Below are 16221 nucleotides of genomic sequence, written 5' to 3'. Positions count from 1 at the left end.
TAACCCCTTACTGCCCACCCAGTCATGTACGGGCTGCCACTATGCTACGCTGTTTCGCCCTCCCTTGACCCGGGTATTGCAGATTACGGATAGGGAATAATATCTTAACCACACCTCCCCTCCTCCCCCTTCTAGCCCCTTTAAATAAAACACCAAACACCATGTAGAATTGGAATAATGGCCACAGCAGCCTATTTATTAAATAACAGGGATATCAAATATATATATACCAACTCTGTAATAAACATATTACCTATAAACTTCAATAACAACCCATTATCATAACCATAACACTGATATCCCGAGGAGGTCACGGATGGCCCATAAATGGCAGTACAGTTAGAATAATGATCCCCAGTCGCTACGCACCAACTCAGGGTTGACAAATCTGTCACGTACTGCCCATCACCATATCATCCCACCCAAGTAGTAACCACATTCCGTACTCCCACTAGCTGCCAGCTAGACACGTGGATTCCCCATTCCTCCACAGGGCCTCCTGATAACCCCCTCAGTCCGAGCCATCGATGACCCCCCCTCCGCCACAGCGAGCAGGGACGACACCTTGTGCCTGCGAGTCCCTCCACACCCTTATGGCCTTTTCAATCCCGTCTTGCAAATCTGAACACCAAAGGTCCGTCCCCACCTCATTCAAGTGAATCCCGTCAGCATCCATAAAACCCCAAGCTGGCACCTCCAACTCCCTGTGGCGAACAACTACGCCACCATTACGTGCCACAAAGCGGGAAACTTCCCTGTTAATGCGCCCCCGAGCCCTGTTAAGCTTGTCCACCGACCGGGCCTGGCGCCACACAAATCTAGCCACCACCTCTGACCACACTATTACCACCCCTGGGAACATGGACCACAGCCTCAATATGTCGAATTTAATGTCCCGTATCAATTCCCGGGAAGCACGCACCCCGATGTCATTGCCCCCGACGTGCAAGACTAATATGTCTGGGGGCCTATCCAGCCTAGCGTGGAAATGAAACTCTGGTAACACCCCGCTCCACAATAAGCCCCCGACACCGATCCACCGGATGCGGACTTCACTCCTCTGAAAACCCAGCTGTCTACCGCTGGGTCTTACGTCTGCCCGTGCCGCCCCCCGGCGAACGTACGAGTGCCCCAGGATCCATGTCAGGCACCCACCATCTAGGGAGAGAAAAACAACCAAAGAAAACAAAAGGAAAAAAAAAAACAAGAAAAAAAAACACAAAGGGAAAAAGAACACCAACAGAACAAACCGCCTCCTTCCCCTCAAATCATGTCCATCCGCACATACGACCGGAAGCGAGCAGATTCCCACCTCCCAATCTGACGAACCACACTCTCAGACAAACCACATCTAACCGCCTCCGTGGCCGCGCCAATGCGGAAGGAGTGAGAGGCAAACTCCATTGCCGGCAAACCCAAGCATACCAGACCCTTGCGGAAAACTGCCACAAATTGGAAACGAGAGAGGGCTCTACCATCCCTATGTAGCAGGAGGGGTCCCTCCCTACCTCCCGAGCGAACCTTCAAGTACTCTGATACGCATTTGACCGGCCATGCCGCGCAATCCCCTATCGCATAGAGCCTTATATGCTTCCCCCTCCCCGCCTGATCGGTCTTCGACTTACGAAGCCAGCAGGACACACTCCCCTCCCCTCTCCCACTTCTACATCCCTTACCTGCAATCCATCTCCCGACACACAGGAACGACTGACCAACTCGCCAATCCTAAAGGCCCCAAAGAATGCCAACGAGAAAGCAGCCCTAAACAACACCCATTCATACCCATCCGTACACAAGGTCTCCAACACTCTCACCAGATCCCCCAGGATACTAAAGGACACCGGCCGCCTGAAATCCCTTGCTACCCTCGCCTTCCTGTACCCCGCCATTGCCTGGCGGACCAAAAAATCTTTCGTCACATCCTGAACACCAATCATTCTAAACCAAAACGAAAGGCCGGAGAGCTTCTTGGCGATACCGGCCGCCGAAGCCCCCGCTCCAAACGCATCCCCGACAAACATCAGCAACAGTGGGATCAATTCACCACTCGCCCCATCCGACCCCACTCTCCTACAAAACTGCTGCCACTCACGCCACACCTCCTCACGCCCCCGCCATGTAGGCTGGCTAACCGCCCTTGCCATCAGACCGAATGCAGTCCGCAAACCAGGCTCCATAGATGATCGGGGCAGGAAAGCCCATGCTGCTCCGCCTCTGGCGCCAGTTCCCGAAAACGGTCCCACTGGAAACGAGAAAGCGAATCAGCAATGGAGTTCCTGCACCCCGGAAGATGACATGCAGACAACCATGCATTCAGTTCCAACCCCCTCAAAACAAGCCGGCGCAATAAAGTCACCACCGGCGGCGAGGATGCCGACAAGCTATTGATGGCCTGAACGACTGCCAGATTGTCACAGCAAAAACGCACCTTTTTGCCGCGGAATCGAGGCCCCCAGACTTCCACTGCCGCCACTATGGGAAACAACTCTAGCAACGCCAGGTTGCGTACCAAACCTTTCTTGCGCCACTCGTCAGGCCAGCCGCCTGCAAACCATTCTCCCCCAAAGTATGCACCAAAGCCAATTGAACCAGATGCGTCCGTAAACAACTCCATGTCCGCATTCTCAACCCAGTCATCCAGCCAAACCGAACGCCCATTGTATTGTGCCAAAAACTCATTCCACACACACAAATCTGCTCTATGATCCCCCTGTAAGCCGAATGAAATGCAGGGGGGAACGGATTCCCGCAGTGGCAGCGGCTAGGCGCCGGCAAAAAATCCTCCCCATGGGCATGATGCGACACGCAAAGTTAAGCTTGCCTAAAAGGGACTGAAGCTGGCGCAACCGCACTTTTCGCAAACCCAGGAACTCCCGTACCAACGCTCGTAGCTCGCACAACTTGTCAGGTGGCAGCCGGCATTCCATTGACACCGAATCAATCTCGATGCCCAAAAAACAAATGACAGTGGCGGGCCCCTCTGTCTTGTCCGGGGCCAAAGGAATGCCGAACCAGCGCGCCACCTGCTCCACCGTATGCAGCAGGACAGAACAAATGGGCGACCGTGCCGGGCCGACGCACAAGAAATCGTCAAGGTAATGCAAAACCGACTGCAACCCCGACTCCTTGCGCACCACCCATTCCACAAACGTGCTGAAAGCCTCGAAGTAAAAACAGGAAATGGAACACCCCATCGGCAAACAGCAGTCCACATAGTACTGTCCTTCCCACATACAACCCAACAAATGGAAGCTATCAGGGTGCACCGTCAGGAGCCGAAATGCGGCCTCAATGTCCGTTTTTGCCATGAGCGCCCCCGGCCCGCACCGCCGCACCCACTCCACCGCCCGATCAAATGAGACATATGATACCGAACATGCTTCCGGGTCTATTCCATCATTTACCGAAGCACCTTCCGGATAAGACAAATGATGGATTAGACGAAATTTGTTAGGCTCCCTTTTTGGCACCAGACCCAAAGGAGAAACCCGCAAGTACGGCCACGGCGGGTCTGCAAACGGACCCGCCATGCGTCCAAGAGTCACCTCCTTGCCCAACTTCTCGCTCACAATAGACGGATGCGCTCTGGCGGACTTCAAATTCTGCGGGCGAAAAATTGGTGCGTCTGGAGCAAAAGGAATACGAAAGCCCCACATAAACCCATCCCTCAACAATTGCGCCGCCCTCTGGTCAGGGTATTCATTTAGCAGTGGCAGCATCGCCTCTATGCTCACCGGCGTCTGTCCCTTTTTGGCCAGCATCGGCGGGACGACCCTTGGATTTCCGGAAGCATCTGGACTGAGGGTGGTTCCCCCCACAGGTTCCACACTCGTGCTTGAACCTGCAGCTGGACCCATACCGGCAGTTACCCTCATTGTATTGCCAGCAGCAACCCGGGCGCTGGGAGGCCGAGGCTCCGGCCGACCCAGCTGACCCAGACGAACCCCCGGCCCCCGCCCGAAACGACTGAGAAGGCGCGCGTGATGCCACCATCAGCCGCATCCACAATGCTATGTCCTTGTGATCCCAACGCAGCGCCGGCCTTACCGCTTTACGCTGGCGGAACTGCTCGTCATACCGCAGCCAAGCAGTTCCGCCATAAACACGATAAGCCTCCCCTATAGCATCCATATAGCCGAATAAAGCAGAGCAGTTCTGAGGAGCCTTCTCTCCAATTACACTCGCCAAAATGGCGAATGCTTGAAGCCAATTCGTAAAAGTGCGGGGTATCAGTCGATACCGCCGCTTCTCCTCCTCCTCCTTCTTACTCTCATCTGCTTTACCCTTCTCTATGTTAAATTTTTCCAGAGGAAGGAGGGAGAATATTTCCACGTATTCATCCTTCCAGATCCTCTCACGCACTTCCTGTTTCAAATGCGCCCCGAGCGGGCCATCAAAACATACATACACCTCCCCACGTGCCGAGTCATCCAAGCGGACAGAGGCATCGCTGACCGCGGGCCCCACAGTAGGTGCCGCTTGAACAGCTGCAGGCGCCTGCGCCACCAGAGTTCCCTGTCCCACCGCCCCAGCACCGCTACCCACCCATGCTGCCGCTGGCGGCGCCACTGTCGCATGCGAGCCCGCGCTTTGTACCATCAACCCCCGCATGCTAGTTAAAAACTGCGCCACTGCCTCTCCAATCCCTGCAAACTGTCCCCCGCCCCCCGACCACTGATCCCCTACACGCACATTCACACCTCCAGCCACACCAGAAGACACAGGGGACAAAACAGGGGACAGCACAGACATAGAAAAAGACTCACCAGGCTGACTCTCAGCGGACGCCGGAACAGCCGCTATCCGAGATCGCACCTCTGCTGTCGCTGCACCACGAACCTCTCCGTCCTCCAGGCTGTCAGATTCGTCGTCCAAGGAAGATGGCCCGGCTCCCAGATCCTCTCCAGCAACGTCCAGCGTGGGCAGAGCCACCTGAACTCGCTGTCCAGATGAGCCGCCGGCGACAGGAGGGCTGGCCGCCACGGATGACGTGCTGGGGACTACTACTCCGTCGGCCACCCTCCGCCCTGCACCTTGAGACGTGGAGGGGAACGCCTCCCCCCCCGGATCAGCTGCTGCCCGGGATCGCCTTCTCCTCACCTCTCTGGGCTGCAATTTCTCCCCCTGGGACCGGGTCCCGGCTCTGCTTCGTCGCTGGGCTGCCCCCTGCTTCCTGCTGTGAGAGGGGCCAGCCGCCGCAGGTCCTGTTACTGATGCCGTAACGGAGGGGGAGGAAGGAGCCACGTGACCCTCCCCCTGCCGCCCGGAACCCCGCCGCGCTGCAGGATTCCTCCCAGCCCGGCTCCTGTGCAGGGGAGAGCTGTGCCTGCCAGGAGGGGCCGGAGGGTCCTGTGAAGGGCTCCTTACGCGGCGGGAACGGCTGGGGACTCCAGGGCTGAGCCGCTCCGGCGGGCGCCGGCGGCGTGCGGACGGGCGGGCCCCCCGGGACTGCAACCCCCCGTCCGCTTCCCTAATCACCTGGGCAAGCTGAGCCTGGACCCAGGCGGCCCCATGCTGAGCCGTTACGCCCCTCAGGGACACCATGAATGCTGACAAGTCTGCTGCAGGCTGAGTATCCATGCTCCGTCTCAGGTCCTGTAGCTTCAGAAGACTGGTAAGTTTCTTTCTCCTCACTTCCAACTCCTACCTAGCCCCCTCCTTCCCCACGCTATTCCCACCACCCCCATTGTCTCTCACCTAGCAACCCCCTTATTTCACTATACCCTGAACTCCAGGTAACCTCTCTCCTGCTCTCCCCCCCACCCTTGGCACTGTTAACCCCTTACTGCCCACCCAGTCATGTACGGGCTGCCACTATGCTACGCTGTTTCGCCCTCCCTTTGTAATGTATGTTATGTCTGTGAATGGCCCCCTTCCCCGTGTCCCACCACAGTTATGCTCAGCCAATCGCGGCTGAGCAGCTGATGACGCGGCCGGCACTCGGGAAGATCGAAGGTGTTCGGGCCGGCCGAAGATGACGTTTGGCACAAGATGGCGGACGCGTGTCGGCACGGATCAGGTATGAATAATGCACTACACTTCCGGGTGCAAGGGTGGGGGTGGTGGGACACGGGGAAGGGGGCCATTCACAGACATAACATACATTACAAAGTTGTATAACTTTGTAATGTGTGTTATTCTGTGAATAATTTTTTACCGCCGCACTACCCCTTTAACCCTCCCCCCCCCCCCATATTTTAATATTTGGCTAAGGTTTCCTTCTTCCTTACCTTCTGAGATCCGTAACATTTTTATTTATACTCTGCCAACAGAGTTGAATGGGGGCTTGTTTTTTCAGGGATAAGTTGTACTTTTTTAAATTTCACCATATAATGGAATCTAACAGCATGTTAGAGGAATCCAACCTGCTATTATGTACCTATAGGGCAGATAATGGGGAGGAACATGGTGATTTGCTCCAAGATCATCACATGGGTAGAACGGCGCTGGCACGGGGAAGCCAATGCCGCAGTCCTTTTTTCCATCCATCCATCTATCCAGAGCCGAGTGTTTGCACATGTGTGTATGCCCATTCCATGTGTACTTATCCATATCCCTTCCCTTTATCCATCCTTGGTTGAACTTGACGGACATGTGTCTTTTTTCATGCGTACTATGTAACGATATGTAACTGTATGGCCAGCTGTATTTTTCAGGCACATTCTGCACTACATAATCAATCTTGTGTCTGTCAGAGAACCAGACTGTCTAGAAATTACCATGGAAAAGGGACAATTATATATAAACCTAATATATAATACTCATATTCAATGTAATAATATTCCGATTTATTATCGTACATACATCATCTATTATATATAATGTAACTTGTAACCTGAACTCCTCATCTAGGTATGCCACAGCATTTCAGGAAACTTGTTTTAGGCTTTGTTCCTACAGTGTCTTTTTTCAGGCGGAAAAAGGGGCTTTGATAATGACGGCCATTAATGTTGATCTCTAACAGCCTCCATTATTTAAAAAAAACGGATGTTATTTTGCCTAAAAAACGATGTGGGAACATAGCCTAAGGGTCCTATTACACGGAGCGATTTTTAACGATTAACGACTAACGATAAACGGTCGCAAACTAGATTGTTTATTGTTAACCTGAAATCGTTCACCATATAACACAGAACGATGGCCGTTAGTTACGGTTGTTACTGCGGTTGTTATTGTGATCGTTACTATGATCATTTGCTCCATCTGATCCCAGCTAAACAATAAACAATGAGCAATTACACTGAACGATTAGTGAAAATGCGGAATTTGAGCGAATGAACGTGGAATTACAGCGAACGATTAACGATAATTTTAAGTTCAGCTCTAAATCAACGATCAATGACATACGAATGATTTTTCGATTGTTGGCTGCAATTACACAGGGCGATTATCGTTTAAATTCGAACAATATAACTATTTTTCGCACGATAATCGTCCCGTGTTATAGGGCCCTAACTCTCAAAATACTGCTACGATTTCTATTTGTATTACGTGTTTTTTTTCTCCCCCTTTTTTACTGATATCTTTTTTACATCCTAGAAGAAAAGATAACACAAATAGTAACTTATGAAGTTACTAATATATTCGTGTCCAGATTCATATAAAATGTTTTATAGAGAAAAACATAGTAGAGTATATTTATAACTTTCTTTTTTATATTGGTCATTGGTTTATTAGAGTCAGATGCTAAAAGTTTTTTTTTATTCTAATCTGTTTCTATTTTCTGACTTTTTTAAATTAATTCTTTATTAGTACCAAATGTCAGTATAAATATTTAAAAAAAAAAAATAGAAAAAGAGGAGAAAAGACAAACACAAATATTACTAAATGTCAAGGGTGATGGCCTCAAATACAAATCCACTCAAATGGTCAACAAGGCAAATGAATTTTATCTTAACAAAGAAATGTACAAGTTTTTACCAAACTGAAGGCTGACAAGGCTGACTTTTTTTTTTTTTAATTTCACCTTTTGTACATTGTTATTGGGGCTGCCATCTTGCCTGGACCATTCTTAACAGCACTTAGCGACATGCTTTACAGCAAGACTCATGGACACAGACGACAATAGGATGAGTCTGTCGCCTGAGATGAGTGTAAAACATCATTGAGCATGCACTATGACCTTTGAAAAGGTAATTCCACAGGGAGCTGCTATTCTCTCCTCTACTGGAGACACATGACGCTGCAATGCTGTGCAGATCACTTTACAGCAGTCTCCACTTATCCCAACAGAAGCAACAGGAAGTCTCAGCTTTACCCCATTGGTGAAAATGAAAACTGCAAGATATCAGGATTATTTTATAAAATTCATAGAAAAATGGAAAATTAGAAAAAGTCACCAAAATTCTTAAGAAATATGTTAAACATAAAAACAGTCATTTTCTGATGACACATTCCCTTTAAGGCCCATTCAGAGAATTTGTGGGCAACTCAGTCACAGTTAACATAAGTATAGCGTAACATACAGCACAATTCTTGGTGAGCACAGAACTCCGAATGTTATAACACAGATGGGAACAAAGCTTTAACATACTGTAGTATTGTTTATAGTATTTTTTTTTTTTAGAGGTTTGTTGAGTTATTGTTAAGAGTATGTATCGTAGATTAATACTATTTGTTTTTCCACAACTGATTTTAAATTGTTTTTATGTTTAGTAATGGTAGGAAACTGCATAAAGTATTCCACTCTACCAATACAAGCACCAAAAAAATTGTCTTTTTGTGCTAGTGCAGGTTCTTCAAACTTTAATGTCAGGTTTGGGGTTTGTCAGAATCGAACTGAACCTCAAATGAACATCACCAAAACAGATAAACGATTGCAGGTGTTTAGCTGTTTTGGTGCAGCTCAAAAATTTGCTCATCTATACTTACCTGTCCGTACTCCCCTGGTGTCCTTTACACTGTGTTCTCTGCAGCTGCCCAAATCCTTGTCTTGGGAGTGACAGCCCGCTCAGCCAATCACTGGCTGACTGAGATGGGACAATACCATGGTCAGTGATTGGCTAAGTGGAGTGTCACACTCGAGACAAGAGCGGTGCTGAAGGAGGACATGGGGGAAGCATGGACAGGTGACAAAAAATTTTTGGTGCGTGGCCTCCATCTTGGCAGCCATCTTGTTCTGAACTTTTTGGTTCCGGAAATTCAGTTGGCTCATCTCTATTGGCAGTGTATACCGATCTAGTGCCAAGGACACCTTTTTGGCATTCATTGGATGAATGGAAGGCTATGGATGTGTTATTCATATACACCAGGAGTACCTTATAAATCTCTATATATTATGGGCCGCCACACATAAAAATTTTATATGGATCCATAAAAAATAATAGCCTCACAGGTGAGATTGCATTAAATTCTTTACTACTTCTGTTTAACATCAACTTTTACAGTTACATCCTTTTTTTTACTTTTCACCAGACCTATTAAAAACTGGAGGCTAAATTCACTTATTAATGTCCATGAATAATTTACCTTTCTTATAAAAAATTTTTAGAAAAACTTTTTAGAACTGTGTAAATCATATCTGAAGTATAAGCTCTGACAGTAAATGAATTTAGCAGAGACTATTGCATGCTGTGTTTGAAGCGTGGCCCGGTTAGGGTGTAAAGCCAAAATTCCAGCTGGTAGACAGCTATTGAATTTTTATTAAAGTTAATCAATACAAGTCCGTATTCTGGCAACGATAGATCTGATCTGTCCTCATAGAAAGCCGGAGATTATGGAGTGATTGATAGATGGCAGCTTCACCTTTCGCAGCAAAGCAAAACATCTGATGCTATTAAATTGTTCAAAAGCTGCATAAATGCAAAAGACCGGCTTGACAAACTTCTCATCTCAGAGAATTAAGTGAGTGAATACTTATTTACATGTTATGCACCAAAGTTAAAGGGGTATTCCGGTGCTTTCAAATCAACTGGTGTCAGAAACTTATACAGATTTGTAATTTACTTCTATTTAAAAATCTCCAGTCTTCCAGTACTTATCAGCTGCTGTATGTCCTGCAGGAAGTTGTGTATTCTTTCCACTCTGACATGGTGCGCTCTGCTGCCACCTGTGTCCATGTCAGGAACTGTCCAAAGCAGGACAGGTTTTCTATGGAGATTTGCTACTGCTCTGTAAAGTTCCTGACATGGACAGAGGTGGCAGCAGAGAGCTCTGTGTCTGACTGGAAAGAATACATTACTTCCTGCACGACATACAGCAGCTGATAAGTATGGGAAGACTTGAGATTTTTAATAGAAATAAACTAAAAATATATAACTTTCTGACACCAGTTGATTTAAAGGAAAAAAAGGAGAATATGTCTTTAGAAAATGTTTGGTTGTAATTGGTGAAAAAAAAGGCAGGAATGGATATGAAAAGAGGAGAAATCTTAGCGCGGGAAATCGTTATATCGTTTGAATTTAAACGATAATCGTTCCATGTAATTTCAGGCAACGATCGAAAAATCGTTTGTGTGTTATTGATTAACTAATTGTTGTGTAATTCCAAATTGTTCCTTCTTTTGCTGGGATCAGATGGAGTTAACAATTGTAGTGACGACCATCGTTCTTTGTAATATGGGGAACGATTTCAGGTTAACGATAAATGATCTTGTTTGCGGTAAAAAACGATTAGTCTAAAAGGACCCGATGTCTTTCCTTTATGACTTGTTCCCTGTCTATAGCCTGTTCCTGGCTTTGGCTTCAAAAATTGCAATGGAAAATCTGCCTGTTTAAACACACCTTGATGGTAATTTTACACAGAGCGATAATTCGCCCGATCGCACGATTAACGATTTAGAATGAACAATGTTTTTTCATAACGATCAGCGTTTACACGGAACGATACTTCGTACGAAAAAATCGTTTTGCAATCGCTGAAGCCTATCTAGGTGAAATTGTTGAAAGACTGTTTACATGGAACGATCTGTGAATTTTTTGCGAACGATCAACGACGATTTGAGAAGTTGTTGAAAGATCAAAATGAATGATTTCTCGCTCGTCGTTTACATGTACGATTATCGTTCGAATTCGACCCTTATCGATAAATCGTTCTGTGGAAAACCACCATAAGGGTGCCCTCACAAATCCTTTTTGTGTGGAGTTTTTCAGGCCTCCCAAAAAACACCAGAAAAACCTGCCAATTCACTTTCCCCCTGCATTTGCATTTTTTTTCCTGGTATTTTTTCAGGCAATTGTGACTTGATGTGTGAATGTGCGAATGATCTTTTTAGTGGTTTAGGCGTTTTTGTGTGCTGAACTTTTTCTTTTGTCAGAAAAAAAAGACATAGGGACAGTAATGGCATTTTTGAGACAACCAGAACAATCCGATAAAAATCTATGGGAGAAAAAAATGCCACAGCTTGCAACCCCCCCCCCCCCCCCCCCAAAAAAAAACAAAACAAAAAAACTGCCAAAAAAGCCTCAAAAACGCCAGAGAGGGGAGAAAACCCCACCCCCAAAGAACACCATGGGGGACATTTATTTAAAAGGCAAAAATGCCTTTTTTAGGCACAGATGGGTCCGGTCGGCGTAAAAGTATTTGCAAATTGTCTATTTGCGAATATTTTTTTCACATCAGGCCGATCTGCGCCACCTTCGCCAGTGGGGCGGTGAGGGGGCGTTACACAGCACAAGAGGGCGTGCGCCGCATTTATCACTTTTCCATGGGGAGAAATGATACTGAAACCTACGCCAGCTCTGAGCTCCATGGCGTTTTTATTGTCTTTTTTCCCCAAGATTTCAAGATTTCTGTGAAGCCATTCTAAAATTTTCAGGTGTAAGTTTCTAAAAAAAAAAACAGACAATCTTAGTAAATCAGGGTCAGTATTTCTGTTCTCACTTTAGACACAGTGGTCATGTGATCTTTTTTTATATTCGGCTGAGTGAATACAGGAGGAAAGAAGCAGCAAGCAGTAGTACAAACATATCTCCTCTCTGGAGTACCTCACCTCTACAATGTCCAATATATATGCTGGCTCAGTTGCCCCTAGCAACCAATCCGATTCCACTTTTCATTCCTCACAGACTCTTTGGAAAATGAAAGGTGGAATCTGATTGGTTGCTAGGGGCAACTGAGCCAGTTTCACTTTACACCATGTTTAAAGGGAATCTGTCAGCACCTGGGCTGTTCCCGTGGTGCTGACAGTGTAGTGCAGATGTTTGTCCTTGGTGCTACAGTTTGTCCCCAATCCATCCCGTTACCTTGGTATCAAGTGTCATAGAGGTGTATCGGTGAGGGGTTTGTGCCGCACATCGGCACACCTCACCACTACTGCCTCCTCCCTGTTTGGCGTGGCTGGTCATTGCGGCCCGCCCTCCTGCTTCCCAGGCTCGCACCTGCTCCCTGGATGTGTGCGGCCTGCGCGCTCCCGTTGGCGCTAATGTGCATGCGCCGTAGTGCAGGGGGGACTGGGCTTACCAAGGTATTGGCTTCAGCTAGTCAGCTAGTCATCTGCAAGGGTTTCACTGAACCTGTATACAACAATATATATACCTTTTATGCATTTTATATCTCAATGCTTTAACCCCTAGACGACCCATGTTATACATGTACGGCATGGCCGCCTGTCACTAGACGACCCTGGACGTACATGTATGTCATAGTGTTATGAGGCACGCTCCAGAGCGGAGCACACTTCATAGCAGGTGAGGGCCGGCTGCAATTATCAACGTTAATGACAATCATCACCAATCGCGCTGTGGCCTTTCATTAACCCTTTAAAAGCCACAATCGTGCCGCGATCACAGCGTTTGAGGGGTTAATGACAGACGCCGATTGCGGCGTTTAAGTGTAAGTGACAGCAACTCCTATCACTTACCGATCAGGACAGTGTGACTGCGGGGGTCCCAATCGCTGTGTCGGACCGCCGGAGGTCTCTCACCTTCCTTCGTGTGGTCCGATCGGCACTCTGCTGATTGAGTTTGCCACAGACAAGCTTAATAAGCAGAGCGCCTATAACACTGATCAATATTATGCCTATGGCACAGCAATGATCAGTGTATGCAATCTAATGATTGCATGAAAAAGTCCCCCAGGGGGACTTAAAATGTGTAAAAAAAAAGAAAAAAACAAGTGAAAATGTTTTTAAAAATACCCCAAAGGCCCCTCTTCCAATAAAGATTAAAATAACCCCCATCCCATATTATAAATAAAACACTACCTTTACCACTGACCTCTCAGACCACAACTTCCTCTCCTTAATGATAACAAATTCTCGTCCTCCTCTTGACACCCCGACCTCACTCACATATAGGAACTTACGTGCTATAGACATCCACCAATTCTCAGACACTGTACAGTCATCATTGCCCCCCATCTCTTCCCTCTGCTGTCCTAATCTGGCTGCCAAACAATACCACGACACCCTCAAAACCACCCTGGACAAACTTGCACCCCCTATACCCCAAACAGCCCGACACAGACGGCCACAACCCTGGCACACATCCAGAACTCGCTTTCTTAGACGGTGTTCTAGGTGTGCTGAACGTCTGTGGAGGAAATCTAAGACAACAGCCAATCTCCTACATTATAAGTTCGTGCTTAGAAGCTACTACTCTGCTCTTCACTATGCTAAGCAATCCTACTTCACCACTCTGATCTCTTCTCTTTCCCATAACCCAAAACGCCTCTTTGATACCCTCAACTCTCTCCTTAAACCCAAACTTCAGACACCCATAACCTCTGCGCCCCACCACCTGCCCTAGTGACCCTATTCCCTCACACCTTGTCCAGTCTCTCTCTTCTGTTGTCACTACTTATCTTTCTAAAATCTTCAACCTCTCCCTCTCCTCTGGCATCTTCCTCTCAACTTTCAAACACTCCGTTATCACTCCATTACTGAAAAAACCCTCTCTAGACCCATCCTGTGCTGCCAACTATCGACCTGTCTCTAATCTCCCTTTTATCTCTAAACTCTTGGAACGTTTGGTCTATTCCCGCCTAACCCGCTACCTCTCTGACAACTCTCTCCTTGACCCCCTTCAGTCCGGTTTCCGTCCTCACCACTCTACAGAAACTGCCCTTACTAAAGTCTCTAATGATCTCCTCACCACCAAATCTAAAGGTAACCATTCTCTGCTCATTCTCCTGGATCTATCTGTAGTATGTGACACTGTAGACCACCAGCTCCTCCTCTCCACGCTCCGCTCTATCAGCCTCAAGGACTCTGCTCTTTCCTGGTTTTCCTCCTATCTCTCTGACCTCTCCTTTAGCGTATCATTTGCTGGTTCCTCCTCATCTTCTCTTCCCCTTACAGTCGGGGTTCCTCAGGGATCAGTCCTGGGCCCTCTCCTTTCTCACTTTACACTTTACCCATCGGACAAATCATCAGCAGGTTTGGTTTTCAGTACCATCTCTATGCTGATGATACCCAGCTGTATACCTCCTCCCGTGATATCACCCAGCTGTATACCTCCTCCTGTGATATCACCCAGCTGTATACCTCCTCCCGTGATATCACCCAGCTGTATACCTCCTCCCGTGATATCACCCCCGCTCTTCTACAGAACACCAGTAACTGTCTGTCTACCGTCTCCAACGCTATGTCCTCCCTATTCCTAAAACTAAACCTTGCTAAGACTGAGCTTCTTGTCTTCCCTCCCTCTGCTAAACACCCCCCACCTGGCATCTCCATCTCTGTCTGTGGTGCGACCATAACCCCTACACAACAAGCCCGCTGCTTTGGGGTTATGTTTGACTCGGATCTGTCCTTCACTCCTCACATTAAATCTCTTTCACGTTCCTGTAATCTGCATCTAAAAAACATCTCTAAAATCCGTCCCTTCCTTCCTGTCGAATCTGCTAAAACTCTCATTGTCGCTCTGATTCATTCCCGTCTTAACTACTGCAATTCCTTACTAATCGGCCTTCCTTCCTCTAAACTCTCCTCTCTCCAGTCCATTCTCAATACAGCGGCCAGGCTCATCCCCATGTCCAGCCGCTATACTGATGCCTCCCCCTGTGCCAGTCACTACACTGGCTCCCTATTAAACACAGGATACAATACAAACTCCTCCTGCTCACCCATAAAGCTCTCCACAGTGCTGCACCTCCATACATCTCCTCCCTCATCTCTGTCTACCGCCCTACCCGTGCCTTACGCTCCTCTAACGACTTACGTCTAACATCCACCTTGATCCGCACCTCCAGGACCTTACCCGAGCTGCACCAGTTCTATGGAATGCATTACCCAAGACTGTCAGACTCACCTCCAATACCCAAAACTTCAAACGTGCCCTCAAAACACATCTGTTCAAGCAGACTTGCCGGGTTACCTAATTTGCCCGCTACTCTCAACCCCACCACCGCACACACACACACAAACACACACACACACAGACACATACATACACGCCAAGCATTTAAGCACTTAGACCTGTAGCAGGCAGGCATTGATTGGTGACACCCACCCTTACCTGCACCCTTATAAAGATGGCCGGACCATAAAAACAATGAAGCACTTTGCCCCTCTGCCATTTTGTCTCGCACCCCCTCCTAGTAGTATGTAAGCTGATGCATGCGAGCAGGGCCCTCACTCCTCATGTATGGATAATTATATGTAGATCTCGGTAATGTATGATTTTTGTCTACGTATCTACCCCCAGAGTTGTAAAGTGTTACGGAATCTATTAGCGCTATATAAATAAAAATTATTGTTAATATTATTATTACATAGACACAGGAACCCTCCAAACGTTACCTTATTGCATTCTTTTTTCCAATTTTACCAATTTATATTTTCATAAATAATATTTTTGGGGTTCCGTCATACATGTTATGGTAGAATGAAAGACGCCATTACAAAGTACAACTATTCCTGAAAATAACAAGCCTTACATGGCCTTGTAGATGGAAAACTGAAAGTGCTAGAGCTCGTAGAAGGGGAGGAGGGAAAAACGAAAACGCAGAAATGAAAATTGGCGCGGTCCACTGGGTCATTTTGGGCTTGGTCCTCAAAGGGTTAAAGTTTTGGCAAAGCTGATCCTTTCTATTCATGTGTTTCTAATCTTCGCATGGCTTCTTAACACATCAATAGTGAGGAAGTGCCAAGGGGCAGGGATCATGTACGATCTGGTTTTTATGCTGGATATGTTTTTGACCCTGTGTTTTGTGGTAGTGTTTGTTTCATTCATACGTACACCCATATTGTTCTCGCAGAGTCCAAGCTTGCATTTTTGCCAAGAGTTAATAAAAAACAGTTTACGGGATTTGAGAAGCATATGCGCCAAATAAAAAAAAAAT

The 16221-nt window shown here is 47.4% G+C and overlaps 2 protein-coding genes across 2 annotated transcripts in view; one reads left to right on the top strand and one right to left on the bottom strand.

Moving 5' to 3' along the window:
• NDP (norrin cystine knot growth factor NDP) overlaps window positions 1-16221 on the top strand; it is a 66328-nt gene that overhangs the window by 27357 nt on the left and 22750 nt on the right. The gene's annotated exons all lie outside the window — the stretch shown is intronic.
• Window positions 512-5580, bottom strand: LOC138767370 (uncharacterized). Its single transcript, XM_069944868.1, has 2 exons — window positions 4767-5580; window positions 512-1158 (listed from the first exon to the last, which is right to left on the bottom strand). Exons 1-2 carry the CDS (start codon window positions 5578-5580, stop codon window positions 512-514), a joined length of 1461 nt encoding a protein of 486 aa, XP_069800969.1.

The sequence above is a fragment of the Dendropsophus ebraccatus genome, chromosome 11 (assembly GCF_027789765.1).
Source record: "Dendropsophus ebraccatus isolate aDenEbr1 chromosome 11, aDenEbr1.pat, whole genome shotgun sequence".
In the NCBI taxonomy this organism is placed as follows: domain Eukaryota; kingdom Metazoa; phylum Chordata; class Amphibia; order Anura; family Hylidae; genus Dendropsophus; species Dendropsophus ebraccatus.
The sequence above is the reverse complement of the archived record's forward strand: the minus strand, read 5'-3'. Positions and strand labels throughout refer to the sequence as shown.

Bases quoted from the DNA above. Each gene is read 5' to 3' on its own strand.
- LOC138767370 (XM_069944868.1), bottom strand. From the start codon at position 5,580: ATGGATACTCAGCCTGCAGCAGACTTGTCAGCATTCATGGTGTCCCTG. The intron at 1,159-4,766 runs GTGAGTCTTTTT...TTCTCTCCCTAG, and splicing joins GTCCGCTGAGAGTCAGCCTG to ATGGTGGGTGCCTGACATGG.